This window comes from Lipophrys pholis, assembly GCF_963383615.2.
Source record: "Lipophrys pholis genome assembly, chromosome: 16".
NCBI lineage: Eukaryota > Metazoa > Chordata > Actinopteri > Blenniiformes > Blenniidae > Lipophrys > Lipophrys pholis.
In genome coordinates this window covers 7,122,433-7,140,024 of record NC_137634.1, presented here as the reverse complement: position 1 = coordinate 7,140,024, position 17,592 = coordinate 7,122,433, and the positions used below count along the sequence as shown (strand labels likewise).

General features: G+C 42.7%; 1 protein-coding gene across 1 annotated transcript in view; it reads left to right on the top strand.

Moving 5' to 3' along the window:
* Positions 1-17,592, top strand: part of nlgn2b (neuroligin 2b) — a 166,784-nt gene that overhangs the window by 113,929 nt on the left and 35,263 nt on the right. Inside the window, exons 4-5 of the mRNA XM_080482819.1 lie at positions 5,425-6,167; positions 16,847-16,900. Coding sequence (XP_080338945.1) covers positions 5,651-6,167; positions 16,847-16,900 — 571 coding nt within the window. The 5' untranslated portion in view covers positions 5,425-5,650. The remainder of the gene's footprint in view (positions 1-5,424; positions 6,168-16,846; positions 16,901-17,592) is intronic.

The following is a 17,592-nucleotide window of genomic DNA, read 5'->3' as shown; positions in this document are numbered from 1 at the left end:
CAGAACTCAGCACTCGGTTTCTGGCTTGCTAAGCGGCTTGTCATCCACAGATGTTGACTAGCAGAGGAGAGCGGCTTGACAGCTGAAGTAGTGCGTGTAGTTTTTAACCAGTCAAAGTGGAAACAAAGCAGTATAAAACCCAGAGACGAAGCAGTTTCTTCAAACACCACCGTCCTGTGAAAGTTTTTTTTTTTTTTTTCTTTTTTTTCACCCCCCTTACCAGCCACTCTGACCATTTCATTTAAACGTGCCTGTAAAACGTGTCCCACTTTGCGGAGAGGCATTACCTCCTCCAACAGCTTCAGCTGACAGGGCTACCTATTATATAAAACAGAGCAGGAAAGTGCTTGCATCAGCCCGGTGATTTGTGTGTCAATTTATCCCGTTTAATGCGTGGAGATGCATGTTCGATGCCGCTTCGGCTCACGGATGGTTGACGGGAACAGATGTTGGGGATGTCAGGGTGCTACCACATGCGAGGGGCTGAGAACAGACCGATTTGTGCTCGCCGTAGAGTCTCCTCTTACATGCAACGTCCAACGCCTCATTGAATTTTCCGCATGTGTGTGTAAACGCAGGACAAAGGTGTAGACGGACCAATCTGACGGGCTACAAACAGTCCACACACACACACACACACACACACACACACACCCCTGCAATCCCGGTCAAGAAGGACATACCTCTGTGTGCATCCCTGCGATGACAGTGTGCATACTAAAGGTGCTCTGACCTTGGGCTCATGCTGTATGTTCAGTTACCAGCAGAATACAAACACAGATGGCTCTTCTAAAAATCCAAATGTACATAAATGGAGCGAATGAAAGCAATGAGCAATGGCAGCAGCTGGTGTTTAATCCAATACTATTTAAAATCGCGACCTTTACACAGTATTTCATACCGTGTGTATTGTATAGTTGTTTGTGGGTGATTCTATTTACAGTAATGCACTCTGTGTCTTTTTTTTTTCCACCCTCATCTTACCAGCTTCCAATGCTGTTTCTTCGTCATAGTTTGCAGAAGCGTTGAATTTTACATTATTCTCTTTTCATTGCACACTTAACAGCTTCCATGTCCGTTTGCCTCCCTTCATGTCATTGTCGAGGAAGCTTATACTGAAGCTCTTGTTTGGTATTTTTGAAATATCTGAATGTAGCAAAAATCCACTTACCTGCGAGCTGCTTTTCAAGCTCCCGAACATAAAGAGGTGCTCCTCTGATTTGTACACTGAGGTACGAGACCAGAACTACAAATGTGGGTCCGCTCTGAGCTGCAGCTCCCAGCTAAAGACTGCAAATGCAAAATTAGATCATTTGGGGAATTGGGGAGTTGGGATTTTGGGGTTGTGGCTGTAGTTTATTTCAGTCATTACATGCATTTTGTCACTTAAGTCACAAATCCAAGTATTGATGATTGAGTCCCAACATGGGTAACAATTTATGACGAAGCAGATAAAAGGAGAAAATTAACTCTGACCCAATACATCACGTGCATTTTCTTTTTTGCTATCCAGCTGTCTCATTTGTGTACCCTGTAACTCAGTTTTGTGTCTATTTCTAGACACATTTAGATGGCCTAACTCTACCAAAGCAGTGAGGAAGACAGAGAACAGACTGGACTCTACAGTGGCAGGCTCGAAAAACAAAAGTTAAATAACGTAAATCTTGCGTAGTGTAGCTTTCGGCCCTGTTTACAAAAAATGCTCTCAGGTCAAAACATCAAACTTTTGTTGTGTTTTGAGGGTCCGTTTGCACGACAAAGGTGCTCGGACTCAGTGAAAACACAACTTTTTGTAAACAGCTCCCACGATGGAGCTTTAAATAAACACTCCGACTCCATGTCCATGGAAACGGGGAAATATGCAACTTTCCCTAAAATGCTGCTACTGCACATGTGCAAGTAGATGAACAATAACAATTAATCACATTAATCTTCCACTAAGTTGGATTTTCAGCTTGACTCCGGATGCACACAAACTGTCTTTTTTCTTCTTCTTCTTCGTCTTCTTGAGGATTCGCGGTGTCCTCACACAGCTTATCTCCTCCTCACTCTGTGTGGCGTCGTCATAAGACGGAGTCACTCAGAGGGCTTTAATGAGCCGAACATTTTTCGAGATGCGTGTCCCCGTTTTGTCCTCATGAAGCGGGGTGCCACTCACATTCGCTAACTTCAGACGTCCTGTGATGTGATGTCGCACGCCACCTTCCCGCCGCCGCCGACCCCTGTGTATGCTCACCGTGGAGCCGTGGATACCACGGGGAGGCTTGGGGGGTGGGGGGGTGTGAGGACGAGGGTGGTTGGGGGCCGGGGCAGCGTTCGACCAACAGTTAGCACCACATAAAGGCTTTATCACACCTAAACGGCTCCGGCTCCCAAAGCCAGGGCGAGATAAGCGTTGCCCATTCATCTGTAATGATGTGGAAGTGAGAAGCAACTGAACTGGGTTGAGGAGGAAAGGCGAACTCAGACGGGCAGGCTTGGAAAGGGTGCGAGGGCCAAGAGGTTTTCTTCCGTTTGCTCGAACACATGTTTACTTGATTTGTGTTTTCTGTGTGCTGAAGGTAATTACGATCCCAGTGCTGTTTCACACTTGAAAGTCCTGTAATTATCTGCGAGATGAAAATATGAAGCAGGGGCCATATTATGGTACGGTGGTTGAAAAAGTTTCCCTTTGGACTGCAGATCATGTTTATGCAAGAGAGCAAACAACATCAGACATTTCGCCGTGTCTTCACAGGCCCTCCAGAGCTTCTGTTTCTCTATATAATTATAAAACTGAAGTTTGTCATTATTATTTGTGTATGTTTTAACCCTGGAGTTTTGCTTGCGGGATCTACGGTGGTGTAATGGTTATGATTCTAGATTCTGCGCGGAGTCTGCATGTTCTTCCTGTGTGTGCATAGGTTTTCTCGATTGTAGGGCAACCCGTCCGCGGATGAGATTTCAGAATTTTTGGGAGAAGATATATGTCAACGTATAATGTCAACGTTATTTGTTTATCTTTCCAAGCCCTGCAGCCTGAGATTGTGATGAAGAGTAATCTTTTGAATGCATAACAGATCTTTTGTATGTGTACAATGGAATATGCAAGCGGAAAAGTGTAGAACTATGTAGTGGACACCAAATCAGAGCATAAAAAGACATTTCAGTAAATCACAATTTCACTGTGCTGCCTGCTCCAGTGCCTTTAATATGAGAAATACTGTATATTCACAAATGTGTGCTATATTAGTAGATGTTTTTAGTGCAGTAGTCCAAGCATGTTGTAAGTTTTGAGACTCTAATTGAAGACCTCATTGAAGGATTCATTGAAGACCTGGTGATTGACAAAAGCTGAATTTTCAACACAGACACAGATCTCACAGATGTACTTTACACACAACACAGATTTACTCAGCATCCAGTCAGTTCAACATAGTAGTCTTTGGTTTCTGATTTAGGGATAGTGGAGCAAATTGAATACTGCTGCTTTGCCCCTTTGACACACTGTTTACGATAACCCCTTATTTTATTGTCATTTTTATTTGTAATAAAAAAAAGAAAAATCACCTCCATTTCCTGGACCTTCTCCGAAACTGTTTTGGGAACCTTGAGTGTGGTAATGAAGAGATGAATGTGATTAAAAACACACTGTAAAAATGTGTCTAAAGATTCTTATCGAAAATTCAGATCACATGACAAGGCCGTTGCAGAAAATATAAATTAATAAACAGGATTGGCAAAACAGTGTTAACATATTATTTGAAGATTTATACTTTGTATGCTGGTTAGTATTAGCAGCAAATACTCTGCACATCAGACTCAGCATGTGCACGCATGCATTGGCTAACAATCCCCAGAAGAAATTAAAATATGTTGTGTTAACATGATTTTGGTGTGTAATAGTGCATTTGGATTCAGGATGCTGTTCATTAGTGTGTGTGAGTGTGTGTGTGTGTGTGTGTGTGTGTGTGTGTGTGTGTGTGTGTGTGTGTGTGTGTGTGTGTGTGTGTGTGTGTGTGTGTGTGTGTGTGTGTGTGTGTGTGTGTGTGTGTGTGTGTGTGTGTGTGTGTGTGTGTGTGTGTGTGTGTGCGTGTGATGGGTTAAGGCTTCACTTTGAATCGCTGACATGCACAATACTGCAGCATGGATGTTCACCAAACTAAGACTGAGGGTGATGAGCACAGCTTCCCTTCAGGAGATGTTAAAACAAAGTTAGATTAAAACAGCCTTTATTTATGAAGTAAAGTGATTTTCAGGAATAGAACAGAGGGATATGACAAAGTTCAACCTGTTTCTTTCTGTTGGGATGGAAAAGCTTGTAAATAAGTTAATATATTAAACCCAATTTGCATAACTATTCTTTAGTCTATGGTGTGAGTTTTCGAAACTAAGTGTAACAGTTCCAACAGTTGCAGACCTGACACGACAATGTTAAGTGAAAATGGAAAACTTTCAATCCATTTTGGGTGTCAAGTTACACGACACTGAAAATTATTTTTGGAAATCGCTCCGACTCTGTCTCCGGGAAAACATTCGAAAACACAACTTTCAAAAACAATCTGACTCCGTCTCCATGGAAATGGGGAAAACGCAACTTTTCTAAAATGGTGCTACTGTGCACGCGCACCACAGCTGTAGTAAGTAGTTCTTGTGCACAATAACGCGAATCGACAATAACAGCGTTTGCCTCCAGAGCGTCATGACTCCCAGTCCATGTTCTTTTGAGAGTTGGTAGTTTTATAGTTGAGAGTCACTCAAAACATCAATCCAACTCCACCGTCTGTCCATACGAATGTCCGTGACTTTGCCATTGCTGATGTTTATAGCATATTGTTCTCTGCGCACGTGTGTGTGTGTGTGTGTGTGTGGTTTCATTGCAAGAACAACCAACAGCACCAACTCGCGGGCCTGGCATGCGAACTACATTGTTTTCAGTGTTTCTGCCGTCTCTGTGTAAACAGACATTCTTTTCAAAACGTTGCTGTTCAAACACAAAACTTTTCTGAAAATGTAAAAACAATGCTTTTACTCTTGAAATGTCTTGTGAATAAAGCCTATATCAAGATTTACCACATGTTTCAATTTAAATGAAGGATTAAAGTGAGGATTTGAAGGTTATGGCTTTTTTTTTTTTTTTTTTGCCTGTGGATCTAATAAGCAATAATATAGGTAGACTGAATGTAGGATGAAATGTGGTTCAGGTTCTGTGAGAGGACATTCTCAAACTCCCACTCTCACACTTTGAATGCCTCTGCTTTATATTGCACAGATCCCATCTGTATTAAAGTGCCAGTTCTTTGTTGAGTTAACAGACACTTCATCTTAGCTAAAATCAGCTCACCCGCAGTGTCCCCTCGTGTCTTTTTAAAAGCACTGACAGGGCTTAGAGCCCATCTATCCACATACACTTTCTGAATCTTGCAACCTGTCTGTGTCTTCCAGGTTTAATTGGCGTCCCAACTGCAGCTTTGGACCCATTAGGAGCTCCTCAGAGGAAGACGAATGAGACCAGAGAGTCACTCTGAGAATGCGACCCGTCCCACAGCCTCACCATGTCACCCTAGGAGCTCTGTTAACCCGTCCCCTTCCTCCACTCCTCGTTTCGCCTTCCCATGACCCACTGAGTTTGTGATCCCCCTCCTCTGCTCCCAGCTTAAGTCCCAGTGATATGAGTGCAAGAGCTTTTCTTTTGGACATGTTGTTTTTTCCTCTCAATGCTGCCAGCCACCACGGCTACGGTGGCAAGCGCCATTGCACTTCTCAGCAGGTTGCGAATCACTGTCTGGTGTGGCTCTGGGGACTCGTGCTGCACTTGACCCTTTCCTCATGTCAACGAGTTGACCTGAAATACCCCATCGTGTCCACCAGTTACGGGAAGGTCCGCGGGATCAGAAAGGAGCTCAACAACGAGATCCTGGGCCCGGTGGAACAGTATTTAGGCGTGCCATATGCCACAGCACCTGTCGGCGAGCGTCGCTTCCAGCCCCCCGAAGCCCCGGGCTCCTGGCAAGAGATCCGCAACGCCACCCAATTTGCTCCCGTGTGTCCGCAGAACGTGCACGGGGTTTTGCCCGAGATCATGCTCCCGGTGTGGTTCACAGACAACCTGGACGCTGCAGCGACGTACGTTCAGAACCAGAGCGAGGACTGCCTTTACCTCAACATTTATGTGCCCACTGAAGACGGTGAGTCTGCTGCTTGAGAGGGAACTCTTAATGATGCATGCGTGAGGGAAAGTGATGTTTCTGTGCCTGCGAGGGAGCCGACGCTTCCCACAGGGGTCACTGTAAGACTGACATCCCGTGTCTGTCACTGTGAACACTTATAGATTGTTTTGCATCGAGCTCGCAGAGAGAGAATTTGTTTGTCTTACAACAGTTTCACAGTGTGAGAACAGCTTGTACTTTGCTAATCATTTTGCAAATTTAATTTCACTGTTGGAGCTCCCCAGAACGGTGTCATTTTAATAAGTTAGTTAAGATTATATTCTGCGGAAGAGGAGCTGCTAATGTAAGCCAACATGCACCCCAGAGATGATCAAAGCGTCTCTTCTGAATATTTCCCTCCACTAATGCCCCTTTAAATGACTATTGATTATGGAGTCTAATCATGTTAATGTACATACTGCAGCAAAATCACATATGCAGTGTTCTTCATGCTAATGATCTGCCAAGCAGTTAGACACACTTTACTTTTAAGTCTCAGATTTTATTCATTTAAACATGATGGCAGATATTTAAAGATAATATCACACGTTCTTTTTCTATTAGATTTATCTCCCTAATATTAGCTCAACCACAGCTAATGTGCTTAAGGTATCCATGAAAAATCCCCTTTTTGCAAAACATTCATCCCATGCATGAGCATTGTAGACATGCTAAAGGTCAAATATACAATATTTTAGTTAAATGCATATCAATGCATCATGAATAATTCTAAACAACAGCCAGGACGTCATCCTAAGGGCAATCTTGCAAGCAACTGCCGTAACAGTTACTGTAACAATTTTATTTAGTCCTGCAGTACCCATTTCTACCAAAAGGTGGTGCATTGAGTGAGGAAGCGTCAACCCAAGATTAGATGAAACTCTTGGGTACTTCACCTGATACCCTAGTCTGCAGATCTAGACCTCGGAAGAGAAAAAACTTAACCAAAAAAAAAAATCACCTTTTTTTTTCCTGTCATAATAACATGACATTATTATTATTTCACAATTAGTGGAAAGTGCTCTGTATAAATTACAAGCATTAACTGGGAATGCACACAACCAATCATTGGCGTCAGTTTGTTTTGGCTATGAAATGAAAAATGTTGAATTGCCCTTAAAATGAACATTTTTACTGATCTGACAGTCCTTTCTACCTCTGCTTTAATCCAGCCTAAAGGTTTAATACTTCACTGCATGAAAAAAAAGTAAAAAAAAAAAAAATTGGCCGTGTGTTCAAAAAAGCAACGTGCGCGTGTATTGCAGGATCGCATCTGTCAGCGGGCTATCACGAAAACAGTATGCATAATATATTAATTCCACTACAGGACTGACTTGATGTGCTTTTCTCTCCATCAAGGTGGAAACAATCATTAGCAGATGTTGCAATCAGTCAAGAAAGATTAACAGTTCCACCATAGTAGATTTCATTATTTCTAAATTCACTGACTGAAATTGTTCCCGTTTAAGAAGAGTGAACTAGCCCATTTTTATCATTTAATTTAGTTAACATTCTAACTTTTTGGCTTATTACAAGGTAATAAGGTCTTCCTGAAGGTCTTGCTTTTATCCTTGAAAACAGCTGTAAGGCTGCTGTCTCCGTCCGTCCTGCTAAACGGCCAACTAAAGCGTTTGTCTTAACAGTTACTGTATCAATTAAATCCTGCTTCAAGGTGAAGGAGCCCCTCGTAAATCCTGAACTATCTCAGACCTCTTCATCGCAACATTAAAGACGTCCGGCTGTATCAAACGTGAACATCCTCTCACTGCCTGTGATGTATTTGCCGCATCACCAAAAACTACAAGTAATGCTTACTAATACAGTTAAGAAAATCACACAAATTGTCCGTAATTTTGACTGAACGGGTTAAAACCGAGCGGTAACTGACCTGAGTGGTATTAAAGTTTATTGAAAATGCTTCTTCACAAACCTGTAGACTAATGCTAGAACTTCAATTCATTAAGCACATTCATTGATCTCGACATGCACAGGGAGAACATGCAAACCACACGGACGCCTCCCACTTGTTAAAATCCACAATGAAAACTACATTTGTTCAGCATGAGTATAATTTCTCGGTAGCTCTGTTGATGCAAAACGTCCCCCTCCGTTTCTTCTCCAGCAATGAAATCAAGCATCTCTAGTAAGACCTTATTCAAGCTCAGTGTCGGTGTGGTTTTAACATTATGGAGCATGGCGCGTGCAGCCGGCAGCTGTCAGCGGGCTGTAAACATGCTACACGATGAGTTCATTAGCAGCAAGGGCAGCTCGTCCTCACTCTACAATACTGTTTCTTGTGGAAATGGCATGTTCAACATTTCCTAGTAGACTAGAAATCTACGCTTAGGCAACCAAACTCACATGGACTGAACATTTTCACTTCCAAATGACTGTCCAACCTCAACGCAAGTTTGATTTTTATTACAATTATTAGACAATTATAAATCAATATGCGCCTACACAATACTTTTCTAAACATAACCTTGTTTTTGCCCTCTTGGGGTGAAATTAGTCAAAAAGTGAAGATCACTATTATGCAGAACCTCCACCTCCTCGTGGGCTACCTGGGTGTAGTTTTTGCATTAATGAGCCTGTGTAGAGTGTTTGAGAAGGCAGATGGGCAGGTAAAAGAACACAGGATCAAAGTATAACTTTGGCTGTGAGGCATATGCTGCTGATGGTGGTAAGCAAGACTAATGATAAAATGTTAAAACGCATATGATTAATAGGCTCACCTGAGAGTTGCCTGGAAAAAAAATACACACGTTTATGTAATACCGCTGCTCCTAATATATGAAGCCTGATTTGTGGATTAGTGTAACGCATTATATTGCATTGATATATGTTAATGCTACAATTTATATAAGTGATATCTCCATAGCAATACAAACAGATGCAAAAAACATTACTTGTAATTACCAGAGGAATATATTAGTGTTTGCTTTTATTTGTTGTGTACAGAGAGACCAAAGTACGAGTGATCAAAAAGCTAATTGGCATATGTGTATGTGCCTGAGTTGAATGAGCACTTATCGTTTTGTTGTGTAGACACCGCACGTCACATTCTCACAGAGAGGATGATGTAGAGCCTCCCGCGGTATTCCCAGTGGAGAAGGTGTGCAAATGAGTGAGACTGATTTTACATGTAGCCCTGTCTGCTTGTCAAAATCTGTCACTTATTGTCAGGGGTCACTGCTTACACAAGGCCGATGCCGTCCCCGAGGATGGGTTTTGCCTTGTGGTGTGAGGAGGAAATAGAACGTGGAGGCGAGTGAAGAGCCCAAGAAATCAAATACATTTTTTCACAGCCCGGAGTTGTAACGGGCCGGCACAATGTTTACATTTTGCGGGTATCGCAGATAGAGCAGCTTCAAGGCTCCAGTTAAGGAGCTCAGTATATATTTATGGTGTTAAATGTTCACAGTGAAGAACAGTATATGACACTGTGGGTCAAAATATCAGCTACTCTGGGACCATTAGGGAAAGGTTCCCGGTTGGATTGACATTGTACTGGCTGCTTTGAACATCGTCACTCTGACTAAAAGGCTGTTTTCTCTATTTAAACAAGATGTAGGGCTTAACTGCATTAACTAAAGAAACATAATTCACAGCGGCCCCTGGCGGTGGTAATGAATTTGAGTGATGCTCTGTACAGAGCCGAGGGAGTGATACGAAAGAGGAAAAACAGCCTCTGTCAGGCAAGTTGTGTGAGACTATTTGTGTGTTAACCAAACTTACCAATTAGGAATGTTTACTGAATAGCCAACAGCCAAAAAGTCAGTCCAACAAAAATCTGCGTATAAATAAGAAATAATGCTGCCAACCTGCAAAAAACAAATATATACCAATTGAAACAATAAAATTAACTTTTACATATGTGGAGATGTTGTTTGCTGTTGCTAGCAAACCAAATCTGAATATTACTGATTTCATCATGAGCGATTCTGTTTGTGGTTTTTTCTGTTTCTAAAATCCGCCAAACAGTGACTGTATTTTGGTCGCCCTTGCAACAAGAAACTACTTTTTTCCTAATGTTTTCCAAACCTAGTTATTTTGGTATCTGAATCTAACCCTACAAATTCCGTGTTATAAAAATACTTATTGGCAATGAATGCACCTCTCACTTTTAGCCTCCAGTGTCAGTTAATGTTGCTGAGTTTGGACTAGTGAGAACTGACAGTGGACATTATCTGTCAGATATTACTCTAAAAATAAGAGCATTAACCCAGTGTGTAGATACAACATGCCATAAACGTGATATATTTTCATTATCGATGCACAGGCTTCATCCTGACGCCGTTCAAACCAAGGCAAGAAGTGTCCGGTCGCCCACCTCCCTTTAAATGTCCTGTCCAGCTCAGGATTAGTGTTTGTAAATACACTGCAGGGACGGCGTTGTGCACACGGATATATCCCGACCCTTCTGACCCGCTGACTTTTCTTCAAGTGCCACCAGCAGCGTGACATTTGTGTTTCTTTGGGAAATGTCTGAACAAGGGTTGGGTTGATTTGCGTGAAAATCGGTACAGACAATCATGGTTTTGAGAGGACGGACCCATTAGTAATCCCAGGGTTTTCGTTTCCTTTTCTGCCACCAAGAGGTTCATAATTGCTGGGAGATTTTCCTCCTGGAGGATTTGGCGCCATTATCCACTCACAATCTTGGTTTGTGCAGGGATTTTTTATTTATTTTTTGGGTTGGAATTTACAGCCAAATATATTGACATTGCTTTTGTACTCGACTGTACGCTAAGCTTTTTTAGCTACAGTGCTAAGTTTATTTTCAAGTGATGGTCAACTGAGTATAAAGGATAGATGTTGACGCCGTGCCGTGCTTTGTTTGGCAGTGAGAAGTTGCATTCCCACTCACAGCGGATGTAGGTGGGCCAAAATGAATTGGCAGCCCGGATCCATACACAGCCCAGATCAAAATGTTTTGGGTGCCAGATCTGTCCGGCACGACTCGATTTTAACACATTTCATCTCCAGAGTACAACATTACGCATTATCCTCCCGTTCTCGCTGAAGTCATGCACCCACTGTCTGCTATATCTATTTCATACCCAGAAATACTCACGCCGGCCGTGTTCTCAGCGCTATTCTTTGGACAAAAAGAAATTCACAGCTCCATTTTCTTCCTGCATCTGTTCACCCCTCCTGCTCTCTCCTCCCTGAAATCATCCCTGCCTCGTCTCCTCTCCGCTCTCCTCGAGCCTCCATCTTTATGCAGATGGCGGTAGAAAGGGTCACTGTTCTGAATGCAAATGAGATTAGTGCCCTTCCCCATCAGGCCACTGTGTAGCCCGCAACTCCTTCAACTCAAATGGAATCCAAATAACTTTTTACAATAATGTAAATAACACAAATGGGCTTTCGGACTGAACACTGAGTTTTACGCTCTTCTTTCGCCTCGTTCCCGTTTCTTACCTCCGACGTTTCAGCCCTAACTCTCATTTGTGGTCAGGCTGTTAGGCAAGAGTGGTGTCTCACCGCATTCCTATTTCCTCAAGACACTCCCCAGCCAAGGGCCGGAGATTCTTCATTTTTATTACCGCTAGAGCAGCCATTTACAGTGCTCTTTATTAAAAACCATATTTCAGGAGGCAGGACAGTGGAGGCAAGGATGGAGCTGGAGGCTGAGCGGGGGGGACGCAGTGGAAGAGATGGAGAGCAAAAGGATAGAACTGCATGTGCTGGAAGTGCTGCCTGGATGCAGAGGGGGTTGGGAAGGGTTGAAGTGAAGCTGTGTCTGACACCTTGTCAAGCAGACAGGCCACCACAGACATGACATAGTGCAGCTTCATCCCGTTTACTGCACTGAGGAAATGGAGAGGGACGGGAGACAGCTTGCGTTCCGGCCACTGGCTCACTGAACCGAACAGAAATGCTGTTGACTGAGAGATGGAGCTGCGTTAGGTCAAACAGTACTGGGAGGATCCAAGCTAAATGTTCCTGCATAGGCCGTTGCATTTCACTGACCACTGGTCCATTACATCATGTGGCAGGAAGCAAATCAGCAGGCTTATGTGCTGGGATGGTTTGGAAAGATGTTTCCAGACCCCCTCTATTGGATGTTTTACCCTTTTGGCAACATGCAGCTTTTTCTATCGTCCAAACATTAGTTTTGTATTGTTTTTTGTTTTTTTAAACCTTTGAAATCCATCAAATCCTAATCACAGCCACTTTATTACAGTGCCAGTCTTAACATATCAACCGTTTTAGCCAAAGTATACAAGCAGCATGCAGTATCTCTTTCTGTAAAGGTGTAGCAGCTCTACATTAGCAACTTTAGATTACAATCAAGTCCAATTTGAAAGGCAAAACTGATAATGATTGATTCTGTTATTTATTTCAGTAATTAGATTACTTTGATTTTGTCGCCTTACTAATATAACTGACTTGTTCAGTCAATCACTGGTGCCGAAGAGAGATCTACAACAATGTGTTGTTCGGTGAGATTGATGACTATATCTTTTTTTCCTCTTGAGACACCCATGTGTCCACAAGTTGTTATTTTATTTTTGTTTTTTTCCCCTGAAATCCCTCAGCAGATACGTTGACACTGCTGGTGCTCACATTTATGATGCCCAAAGGATTGGACTGTATGAACTCATCCAGCAGGTCACAGCTTTCATTTGTTCTGGAAAATATCTCATCAATCATATTGGTACAATTCCACTGACTTACAGGTGACGCCATGACTTTTCTTGTCAACACCAAATGAGGGCTTGAGTATTTTGACTTAAGTGGTCACAATACGTTACCTGAGGCTGGGATAGAGACATCAGAGTGAACTGATTTCCCCCTCCAAAAAAAGCACTGGCAGCATTTTGACACAATTTGTCTGTCCTGCATATGAAATGCAAGCGATATATTTGTTCATATGGAATTTAGGTTTTTCCTTTGTAAACCAAAAGTTTAAATATCCAAACTGCATATGTTTTTTAAGGTAAAATCATGGAGATGTAACCCTTTAAAAAGCTCCCAGTATTTTTCCATTTTGTCCTATTTAAACTCTGGGCTGTTTAAACCATTTTTCCTAACTCATACCAGTAATACCCTGCTCTCTCATTGCTGGATTACAGAGCTGTGGTGCAGTTGTAGATTCAGATGGTGGATAAGGTCCTTCCATCTGGTTTTCTTTGATTCACAATCAAATTCTGCTGGCAGTTAGTAGGTGATAGCAAACTCGCTCTTTTGCAGCGAGCTTAGGCCGCTGTCAGTGATTGATTGGCAGTGAATGACCGACATTTTTGTGTTGGTGACACAGATGGGCTGTCAGTGAGATTTCAGGAGTGGTTGATCCCACAAACACTGTTTGACTGCTCAGACATTTAAAACGTTCCTTCTGATTGTTTTGCTGATCCCCTGACAGCCCATATGTTGGTTGCATTCTAGTCTCACTCTGAATTTGCATGTTCTCCCTATGCCTGTGTGGGTTTTGTAAGAGTACATTCCATCCATGGTCCATGGTTTATTGGTGACGCTAGGGTTTAAGCAACATTTCAGAAATGTTTTGGCTTGATGAAAACAATACACTATAAACATTAATAATGGCAAGTGCACTGGCATTCAAATGGACAGGCAAGGAAGTTGGATCGTTATTACGGTGACTCTCAACTATAAAACTACCAAGTCCCTGGAGAATATGGGAGTCATGACACTTTGGTGGTCGCCATTGTTGTTAATGTTCATCCCATAGACATATATAAACTCTAGACTGCACACTCAATGCTACTGGCCGCCTCTGCCATGGCAAATGGGTGCCGACTTCCATAAACTCAGGTTAAAGATGTGAAGTGCAATTAGGATTCGCATCTCTTATTCTTTGTTGTCATATTTACTTCTATTTAACACAAACAATTAAAATAGGAACAACATGGTACTTTACAAATAAACACATTTATTGCCTTTATGACAATCAAATGAGCTGAAATACATACAAAACACACAAGGAAAATCTTTCAACCAAACAGATGTTTATTTAAAAATAATTTTTATTCAATTTATTGTTATTTATATCAAATAATAATTAAACTTGAGTCATAACATTATGAGTGTTAAAGGTATTAAAATGAACAAATGTTTTCATGGAAAGTTTTCTTGATTATTTCTCATGTACTTACACATAGCTGTGTGTACAGCGCCATTGGAAGAGCATCCGTCTATCAACCTGGATGTTGCGTGTTCGATCCAAACAGGAGATGGGGACACTGACCACTACTTTAGCTTCCCGTGGGCTCACCACCCGCAGGAAAGGTTCTTAATCGGTGCAATGTGATCTGGGTGACAGTGCTCAGACTGTGGGCGGTTGAGAGTTATATACATGTCTATGATCCATCTACTCACGCATGTGTAGAAGAATATTTACTATGGCCATGGTGCACATGCCCAGTCGCAGTGTTTCAAAAAGTTTGTTTTCCCCTGTTGCTACGGAGACGGAGTCGGAGGATTTTTATAAACCTCCGCCTTGAGAGCTGTTTTAAAAAAAAAAGGTCTTTTTCAGTGGCTCTGACTCTGAGCACCACTGTCATCTAAAACAGACCCCCAAAATGCAACGAAAGTTTTTTTATTCGTTTTCACTTGAAACGGTCGTACAAATGGAGCCTACATTGCTCGTTCTTTATGACTGTGTGAGTCAGTTTCTGTCTCTCTGTGTTTGCGATCTGTCCGGGATGTACCCTCGCTTCTGGCATAGTCTGCTCAACCTGCTCAGGCGCCTCTGGACGAAGTGGTATAGAAGATGACTGCATCTGCTTTTGTGAAGACCCTTTCATTCAAAATTTTGCACTTTGTGTCGTGGACCTCAGACGTCTCTGTGATTTGTGTTTCAGGGCTAATATTAGCATGCTAACCTCAGAAGGTGAAAATAGATATTTAATCTCCACATGTGCGAAGTCCGACACTGCTCGACAAAGTGCAGTCCTCATCCTCACACGCAGCTTGGCTTTTTTGTTTGGCATTAGGCGCTGATCTGAAACCCGAGTCGTTTCCATTAGGTGGCAAGGTGTGGTTTTAGAGTGGTTCTAAGCGAGGAAGTGCTGACAAGACAGAGGACTAATGTGCCTTTCCATCCATTACCGGTTTGTCTACCTGTCTGCTCTGTAGCCCCAGAACCAGCGGCTGTACCATCTCCCCGCCATGGCAGTAAGTGCTCTCCGGATCAGGCGCCTGCATGGTGGTGCTCTGATGATGCGGCAAATCTATTCAGCATCGATCCCTTCCCATTTAGACCAAAGATAAACATTTTATATGAGGAAACCATATTCGTGCATACCAATGGGTGTAAATGCAGCATTGTAATGGCGGAGTGCAGCGATGCCGTGTATCTCCGTTGTCAATATGCGCAAAGCACTGTGAAAAGGGAATGCATGCCATCATTTTTGCTGTGAGGTTTCCAGCAGAATGGTAGAAACAGACATGTCAGCCAGAGTGATAAACCCCTTGGCAGCCCAACGTTGAGTTTTTTTTGTGTTTTTTTTAACTGTAACGCCTCTCCACCGGCGAGCAAAGGGGAGGATGCTGCCGCCTGGGTACAAGTAGGACAGCAACAGATGATAAGGACACCTTTAGCATGCCTTGTGTGGCATGGGGACTTTTAATGTGTGTGTGTGTGTGTGTGTGTGTGTGTGTGTGTGTGTGTGTGTGTGTGTGTGTGTGTGTGTGTGTGTGTGTGTGTGTGTGTGTGTGTGTGTGTGTGTGTGTGTGTGTGTGTGTGTGTGTGTGTGTGTGTGTGTGTGTGTGTGCAGTGTGGAGGGGCGTGTGTCTCGTGTACGTGAATGTATTTAATGACTTCCTTGAAGACATGTAGACAGAGGACGACACCAAACCCAGTGGTAATTGTTTGCTGATGGAAAGCACCGCTGACAGAAACCGAGAAAAAAAAACAAATTAATGGGATCCTTATCAGTTAAGACTTACAGAGGTTGACACGCCAGGGCATTGGTTGGTCAGTGTGATAAATGCTTGTTATTGGCTCTGCCCTATGGAGCATTTAACTGGCGTAACCATTAAAGCTTAATGTGGGGCGCCTCTTTGACCTTGATGAGGGGAATCCTGTCACAAGCCGCCGTGGGCAGCGTAAATATCAAAAACAGCTCCCTCTTTGCTAATTTGGTCAACCAGTCTTGCATTTCAGGTTGAACACATCACCGTACAGGGTCACATTCTCTCAGAAATGTGTGTCTCTTCATCGTCGTGTGTGGTCTACATCACTGTCCTGAGCTGGAGTGGGACACACAGGATCTTGGCATTTCTCAGCTTTTTTTCCTTTGCTTCTTTTTTTTTTTTTTTTTTTTTTTTTAAGACTGAAAAGAGTGATGGCTTGATTCTGTTCATTGATTTTTCTTTACAAAGCAGCAGTGTGTCAAGACTGATTGGGAGAAGGGCTGAGGAGCGGTGGCCTCTTGGGTCATTTACGAGGCGGCCCTTCACTCGGTCCTAAGCAGTTAAAACAGATGAGTTGGAGGTTACCTTTTTAGGAAAACAGAGTGTATTCCTTGTACACAGCCTACTAGTGAAACAGAGCCTAACGCTTCACAGTTTGGTTAATTTTCCCCTTTGAATCCTTTCTTGTGTTTCCCTTTCTTCTACTCCTCATGCAATGTGTCTGAATATTCTCTTTTGTGTCTCCTCTCCTCCTTGTTTCCGAACCTCAGGTCCGCTCACAAAAAAACAAGACGAGTCTACAATGAACAGACCCAGGGATGAAGGTATTTTAATTGCATGATTTTTTTTATTTTTTTTCCTCCCTCTGCTCCACTTTTTACACTCCATGGGGAATATGGTGCTTACATCTGTATTAATAATCATCTTAGAGTCATCGCTCTATGTGCGCACTACATTATCCACTGTTAACTGCCTTTATTGGCGCTCAAATCTGTCATTTCTTCTCAAAGGCACGCATTTAGTTAAATAAAAGCAACGGGAAAACTGATCGTTCTTTATTTCCAACCCCCTCGCAAAGACTGCTTTTTGGTTTCCTTGTGTGAAAGAGCTAATTTACTTTCTTTTCTCAGCTGCTATGTGGTGGATCAACCACATGCTGATGCTTCAGCTATCCTGTCTGATGCATCACTGAAAATCAATACCCAGTGCTTTGGCTTTCACCTGCACATATTTTCTGCTACTTAGGTTTTGGGAAATTATTCCTATTCATAATGCCGTCGGGCTTTGCCTTGGCCTTTGTTTTCAGTCTACATGAAGGGTTTTCTGCCTGTTTCTGCCATCGCTCAACATTCTCAAGTTCACTGCGGCCCAAAAAGCAGATGCTTCTGCTTCTCTTTACTGATGCAACCGAAATCTGTACAGACAGCATGTGCTTCTGTTCCTCTACATGTGCCCAGACGTACTGTATATTACATGGCAGATCCACCAGCGTGTTACGTCTTCAGCCGTGCATGTG